Source organism: Micropterus dolomieu, linkage group LG06 (assembly GCF_021292245.1).
Source record: "Micropterus dolomieu isolate WLL.071019.BEF.003 ecotype Adirondacks linkage group LG06, ASM2129224v1, whole genome shotgun sequence".
Taxonomy (NCBI): Eukaryota; Metazoa; Chordata; class Actinopteri; order Centrarchiformes; family Centrarchidae; genus Micropterus; species Micropterus dolomieu.
In genome coordinates, this window is record NC_060155.1 from 5,531,411 (window position 1) to 5,539,341 (window position 7,931).

Sequence of the window (7,931 nt, forward strand, 5' to 3'; positions counted from 1 at the left end):
CCCCCTTGCTTGTCTTGTCTCCCTGTACTTTTGGATTTCTGTTATTCAGCCACTCACCTGTAAGTGTGCTCGCTTTTGGTTATATTAAAACCCTTCGTTGAACTATACCTGCTCCGCTCTGTGTCCTGCGTTTGGGTCCTCCAACCTGCCTCCACACCACGATCGTGACAAAAAGCCAGTATAGTTCATTCTCTGGGTACCATCAGGGCCGTTAAATTAGAGAGTTACGACACTCTTTGATCTCGCCGCTACGCAGTCACGTGGTTCATGTAGCTCTCCATCGTTCCAAACGACTCGGCGCTGTCAACCAGTTTGAATGGGTTTAGGCGGGACGGACACCAGATGCAGCTATATTTTACAACAATTATCGGTAAATATTAACATAATATGACACTGGTTTCTGAGTTGACACTTACATTACATACATAGACACAGATTTAGATCAGTTTTTGTGTTTAATTCTAACGTTTTTGGAAGGAAAATGGGCTGTTCCCATAACGTAACGTTACACATTTACAGCAGCAACTTAATTTGCAGCAGTTTTCGGTAAATATTAATGCATAATGTGCATTGATTACGATGCTGACTACACTTATAGTTAGTGTATTCTATCCTGGGAGTGATGGACAGACAGCATTCACAGTGTGGTCTGTTGAAATGTAACTAGAGATGGTTCCTAAATACGATCCATAACATTACTGTTAACTGGGGATTCATTTCAGTATGGCTAATGTACCCTTTCACCCTTCCCCAGACATAGGCTAAACTATTAACCAGAACACAGACACATTTTGACTGATCAGTCCACACCGCCTGCTGCCTGGGAGAGACCTTGCTGATGCAGTAGCTCTACCTTGTGTCTGGCTGCTGTGCTTTCTCTTGCCATGGTGTATCAGTATGACTCTGACAGTAAACTGTCTTCTCTTACCTTGTAAACTGAGTTAGGCTGTTTCACTCAATCATCCTGTTTCCACCTACATATTGAATATATGATCATTAGCACCTGTTTTGTTTGTTTTATCACCTGATGATATGCCTTACAAAATCCACAAGTTCCACCAAACTTTAATTTTCTTCTGTCCATTCAGTTTGTATTTTGTTTTATAACCAATACCATGTCCACTTTTAACTTACTGTATACTGTGTGTATTGACAAATTGTATTTTGATGCTTTGAAAACACTGTTCTTGAAACCTTCATGCCAATAAAGCCCTTTAAATTTAATTACATTTTTTTGTTTAATATTGGAGGGAAGGGGGGCTGCTCCCATAAGGTATAATACATTACAGTATGGATATATTTTTTCTCATACTTCTATTGTCATAATTACTGACATTCTCATGTTATGTTAAGACACATTCATATACACAACAAGTAAATATAAATGAATGCCAGAAGCTGTTTAGTTTAAGTCAAGAAGGAAGTTTTGGTAAACAGTGCAAAATATACAAGGCAACCAATTATATTCAACAGTATATTTTATATCCAGTGAGGATAGGTATGTTTTCCTTGAATGTTATGTCTTCAAAGAAACACTTTTTTAATTCTTACATCCTGCAAGACCAGACAGGAGGCTATATTTCATGCCAGATGTCCCAATCTGGCATGAAAAAGTGCCAAAAAGTGTGCCCTGGTTGGTGGACAGACATTTCTGCAAGCTCCATCAGCCTGGTCATCGCTCCACTCTTGGCTCAAAATCAGTCCTGCTGAAAACAAACAAAACAACAACACACACATATAGTTGATTTTGGACGGCTGCCCCATGACGCACATTACTTCTGCATTCCACAGTTCCAACAGAAGTCAATGGGAGTGTCGTAACTCTCTTATTTAACGGCCCTGGGTACCATAAATGACTGCACACAGTTTCATGTTAATCTATCCAAATCTTTCAGATACTTCAGTTTGAGACAAAGTGGTGGACTGACATTGCATACCTAGAGCCATGCTGTTGCCGTACAACTTTCAGAAATAATTCAGGACATTTATGCAGAATAACTAAGGCTATTTAAAAGGTCTCTGCACTAATTTTTTAAGCTAAACTCTTTATTCTGTTCCTTGTCACCCCCCAAAACTAAACCCTTTACATTTATCCTGTACCTGCCTGATTATACACACCTCAAGATTAACGACTGGTACAGTTACATTGACTGGGCGTATTAGGACGGACCATGACCCTTTCCTATATTCTCATGGTGCCACTGTGGGCAGCTGGAAAGATTTTTTTGACAGCAGGAACCTTCAGGCAGATGAGTGTTCAAAGAGGATTTATCTCCAACTCTGGATTAAAGAAAAATCTAATTAACAATTTCATTTTATAATTTATGACCACCCATCAGTGAGTGCTCTGAAAGATCACTCAGCATTGTGCATCCGCACTTGATGAATCTAATGGGGGTACTTGTCTGGTTTTGGTGTTTAGTTTTCAAATTGTGTAAAAGTTTCTACGCACTGATTGCTTCTACATTGTGTTTGATGGGAATTAAGATCATGCAGTTATATTTAGTAGTGTGGGTAGTTAGGCCTGGTGGATGCATGATAACTCCAAATCCTCTGCCGTGGTCTGAGGAAGATGGCTGTCCTACACTTTCAGATTTGGGGTCCAAGATGTCCTCAGTGTCATAATTATAAAAGTAAGATTTAAATGTACTAATCTTGTTCCTGTTCTGTGTGCCAGCGTTTGTCCATTCTTTTTCATCCTGCTGAAGATCCGTCCTGGCAGAGGAGAGATATGGGAGAGGAAGGAACCACTGTTGAACTGACGACATCTCCAGGGACAATTTAGACCTGACCTGCAACCTGACACCTCCTCATGCACATATATGTAAGTGGCTCTGGATACCTGTGGCTGAAAGCTAAAGATATGTCAGATGAAAACTGGAACAATTAATTAGAAATTCACCATAATAGACTCTAAAACTACCATGAATACATTATTTATTAGGTTAGTTTAACGTCGCTGTGTTTTTGTTGCCTGGGGCGTGTCTCCAGGAGGAGGGCTTGGTCCCTTTGACTGTGCTTTCAGACCAAAAGCAAAGCAAGCATTCGGGGCGATGAGTTTACATACAAAGTCAAAGCAAAGACGCGTAGAGTTGGCAGTCGGGCAGCGCGAAGCGACGCGAAGGGGGCGGTGCCAGCGACACGAAGGCCTTCGTGTGAGTTGAACATTTCCAACTCGAGTGAATTTTCGCGGGTTCTAATTGCCTTCTTGTGTTGTGTGTGAACACTTCCAGCGAATGTACTCACGCAGGTTTCAAGAAAGGACCTGGAAATCACTCTGACTACTGAATAAATTGTTATTTAACTTTAAAATCTATTCTTGGCTCAGGAGCACGGAAAATTGATTATTTAACACATGATAATACGTCTGTACCGTATCATTTCTAAGAAAATATATAGTGGTGCTTGGAACAAAGCATTAGTTAAAACATAAAATACATGCAGGAATGTAAGTGAGCATTGATGAAGCATTGCAAATTAACTTCTTTATGGTTCCTTCTTTTCAACATAGTTTCTCACAAGAATAACATGGTAATAAAACTACTCAAATTGAAGCAAGGAGAACTACTAATAAACTGTAAGATTATTTAGCTCAAACAGGGTAATAAGGTCGGTTTATAATGAGAAGACATTCTTTGTCCACACAAAGGAATTTGGGTCTGTTGTTTCTCTGAAGTTTTATCAGTTTGGCACATCGGTGTGAAAAGAGAGAGGGCATGTTAAGAGTTGCCTCGCTGCCTCGATACCTTAATAGACCTCAGAAGGCATCACTTTCAAATGAAAGCAGCTCTGTTCCCATTAGTTTCGAACAGCCTTCTAGGGCAGCACTTACGGCAACGTGTGACGTCAGCACACTGTCTTGCGTCTCTTCTGGCTGTCAGAAGAGATGCTAGCCTTAGCATCAGCTAACTAGCTACTGGAAAGCCAAACAGCTAACAGACAGTCAGAAATCATACTGAACAAACTTGGTTGGTTACAGTCATGGGCTTATATGATAGTTCAGTGTTTAGTTCTCGCTAGCTTTTCAAAAATCGAAGCGAGAAAAATACTAAAAAGTTTTAAATAATAAAATAAAATAAAACAATGTTTAAAAACATAGGAGAAAAAAACAACAACAGATGAGCAGCAAACAAAGTACCCTTCTTTCCTGTGTTAACATACTTCTATCACATGTACGAAACATTCCTTCAATTTACAATATTTTTATTATTATGTTGTTATATAAATACATAAACACGCGCGCGCGCGCACACACACACACACACACACACATATATATACTTTTTTTTCATATACACAATATTAAAGTGACCACTGACAAGTAATGATTTATCTAACCTCGATTATGTACTTATTCAAACAGAAACAACAAAAAAACAAAACTAAACAGCAAACATAAACAAAGGAGCACTTCTACTTTTACTACAGTGCTTCTCGATACCTCCTGAAAATAATTTCTTTGTACATTTTTTTAAAAAGGAATATGTTTGGGCATTGCTTTAGGTTCTCATTTAGTTTGTTCCACAATTTAACTCCGCAAATTGATAAACATAATCTTTTCCTTGTTGTTCTAAATCTATTAGTCTTAAAATTTCCCCTTCCCCTTAAATCGTACCTCAGAGAACATCTTTTGTATATTCCCAGGTAGTAGGTTATTTCTTGCATTGAACATGAATACTGCAGTTTGATATTCAATTAGATTGTGGTATTTTAGCAATTTAGACTGTAGAAATAATGAATTTGTATGATCCCGAAATCTGACGTTGTGAATGATTCTCATGGCTCTTTTTTGCATTATGACTAGTGGCTGTAGTGACTGTTGATAAGTGCTTCCCCATTATTACTATTTATTATTTATTTGCCATCTTGATCAGTTTTTGAAAGCATCGATGCTGCCTTCAAAACTGACTGTTGAAAGCATCTCAGGAGAAAGGAAGAGTTCGTTCGAGCCGTTTCAAACAGCACTCGATGCCTCGCTGTCCTGATAGACACCTTCTGAGACAGCAGTTTGGCCCGTTTCGAACACAGCCCATGTGTGTGTGGGGGGGCAGTTTAGAGTTTCACAACCTGCAAGACGAGGACGAGATTAGTCTCTGAACAAGGTTAATATTGTTGTTTTAACAGTCATGAGTCCGTTATCTCAACTTCACCGGAGGTGGTGGGTTTTATGGTTGAAACTTCCCAAACAGAACTTGGTGTGGAGCAAACCTTTCACACCCTTCCTTTGAGGTATTTAGGGCCTGGAGTCAGATATCTCACCCCCCTTCTGTCAGGGAGAGATAAAGAGAAATATTCTGGATTCTTCCTTTTTGGCATAAAATAATGAAATGATCACTGGCTGGTTAACTACAGTATACATTTAAAAATAACTTAATAATGTAAATAAATTAGCAGCAGTGTTCTTGAAATACAGAGCAGAGATAGTTATATAGTACAGTGCTATTACATAATAAATCATATAATAAAACCAACAGAGATCAGTTTGCACACGTTTAAATGCATGCTTTCACACTAAATGTGGATTGGTCTCTTTCAGAATTCCCCCTGGCTCTCGTTAAACAGCAAGGTAGGGCTTGCCACACTGGAAACAGTTTTGTTTTATGGATTGAGGGCAGAAAATAGTCAAATTAAGAAAAGTAAATACAGCATCAGTTTGCAGTACTTTTGAAATCTAACTGAAACACACAACGGATCAAGTTCTTGATGTTGAGATGAACAGACAAAGAAGAAAAACAGAAAATGAGAAGAGGGCTGGAGAGAGAGGACAGTGGGCCAGTAAAACAGAATATATTCTGGTTGTTGCAGGAAATGTGGTCGGCCTGGGCAACGTGTGGAGATTTCCTTACCTCTGCTACAAGAATGGTGGAGGTGAATCCAACAAGCTGTTTTAATACAGCTTCATTAAGCTGGGTGCAGTGAAATGAAATAATGTTAATATTGATGATTGGTGTGTGAAAAGATATTACTTCATTCATTTGGAATTTCTATTAGCATACATGTCTCTGTATTTACTGTATAGGTGCCTTTCTGGTGCCATATGGTCTGTTAGTTGTAGTATGTGGGATACCTCTGTTCCTACTGGAGACCTCAGTTGGTCAGTACACCCAGGAAGGATTCATCACCGGCTGGAGGAAGTTGTGTCCACTGGCAGAAGGTGAGTTAATTTGTACACGATACTTTAACCTCAGCTTTAATAAATAAAATCATTTCTTGTCCAAAGATAGCTCCACTAGCTCTGACAATGTGGTTCACAGAAAAATTTTAAAACCATCTCCAGAGATTTGAAAATATTTAATCCTGCAAAAAGGTAAACTATGTTTTTTATTTGTTTTTTAGGAATTGGATATGGAAATATTATAATGAAACTGTATGACTTCAGCTACATTTTAATCCAAGTTTGGGCTCTCTTCTACCTGGTGTTCTCATTCAGATCCCAGCTCCCCTGGGCTAGCTGTGAGAACACCTGGAATACAGGTAAGATTAGACTATGGAGTTTTATTTTATGTGTGTAAGATTAACTCCTCACATTCACTATTATCCTTTGTTTGTTGTTAAACCAGCTAACTGTGTGGCACTCCAGATTTTGGATTCTCCCTCAACAAATTTGACAAATCAAACAACGCTGAGTAAAACCACCTCTGCTGCTACTGAGTTCTGGGAGTAAGTTTAAATTAATTTTCTTTTAATGACCAATATTTTCATTAAATGGAAAATAAGTGATTCTGCAGAAAGACAGTTGATATATGAACTCAAACAAATAACCCCCCCTAAATTTCAAATCTCCGAAGCTCTCCAGTGTTGAAAAGCCTTTGCCCTTGCCAGCTCATAAAACTGTCTTCAATGTTTATATTGTTTATAATGTTTTATTCAAACATTTTTCTCTTTGGCTGTCCATCTCTTTCTTTACAGTACCTGGAGTCCAGAACATCTGTGCTGGTGTATAGAACTTTTCTATACATGCTTCCTCTTACTACTATATTAGAAGTACAATTTATTTTATCATTTTCAAATACCAGTTACGTCTGACAGCACCCACTCTCTGAAGAACCTTTTTAAAGGTCCAGTGTGTAATATTTCTAAGGCTCAATATATTTAATAATATTCTCTGACACAGAAATGCAAGATGCAAGATCCATAACTATGTTTTCAGTGGTGTGTAAAGACCTTACATAATGAACCATTATGTTTTTATTATATATATTACCTTAAAATGAGACATTGGCTGCGTTTGAAAAGTCTGAACCGGAAGTATTTCAGTGGCAGCCATGATAAGAGCTGTTTGAATTCTCTAAAAGCTAAGGCAAGGTGCCTCAATGCTTCCTTTCATATCTCCTTTAGCATAGGGTACACCGGACCATCCTTTACGAAAGGAAAGGAGAGAATGCCGTCCCACAATTCCTTGCGGCGGCAACATTTAAAGCGCCGCACGTTCTCAAACTCAAACAATAAAATCCATCAACGACATTTAGCAAGATCCTTGCAATACAGACGCACATTATTTTTCTTTAATAAGACACACAATTACCTTCTTTCTTCTGGTTTGTTTTCTTTTGACTTTTTTGTAATCTAATACTGTTTCAACACCGTTTTATGTTTCGGGTTGTTGAAATAAGCCATAAAGTGTTTTATACAATAAAAAAAATAATAAACCAACCATAATGGATAAAGGAGGTTGATTACCATGTAAGTTACCATTGGCTATTAACCCTTTTCTCTCTTATGCCATAACTTGCTAATATGCATATATCTTAAACTGTCAACAATAACTGAGACCCATGCGAGCTGTTACTAGTCTTGTAACGTGATCAAAGTGAGGATAATGTTGCAGCGTGTAGCCTCAGGTTATGTACTGCAGCCTTCAGCAAATTAATACTTCAGTCACAGATGCTGACATCCTCGCCTTAATAAAGGCAAAGATCCAGCTGGATAAC

General features: G+C 38.4%; 1 protein-coding gene across 4 annotated transcripts in view; it reads left to right on the forward strand.

Annotated features, from left to right (window-relative positions):
• The first annotated feature begins 79 nt into the window (after positions 1-79).
• Positions 80-7,931, forward strand: part of LOC123973094 (sodium- and chloride-dependent GABA transporter 3-like) — a 23,783-nt gene continuing 15,931 nt past the window's right edge. The window contains exons 1-5 of one of the 4 annotated variants that reach the window (XM_046052967.1): positions 80-370; positions 2,678-2,824; positions 6,020-6,154; positions 6,337-6,474; positions 6,561-6,660. In XM_046052967.1, the coding sequence (XP_045908923.1) occupies positions 6,360-6,474; positions 6,561-6,660 (215 nt within the window). In that variant the 5' untranslated portion in view covers positions 80-370; positions 2,678-2,824; positions 6,020-6,154; positions 6,337-6,359. Of the gene's footprint in view, positions 371-2,677; positions 2,825-5,910; positions 6,155-6,336; positions 6,475-6,560; positions 6,661-7,931 lie in introns of those variants that run through there. The other 3 variants (XM_046052966.1, XM_046052965.1, XM_046052968.1) reach the window with 3 other exon arrangements.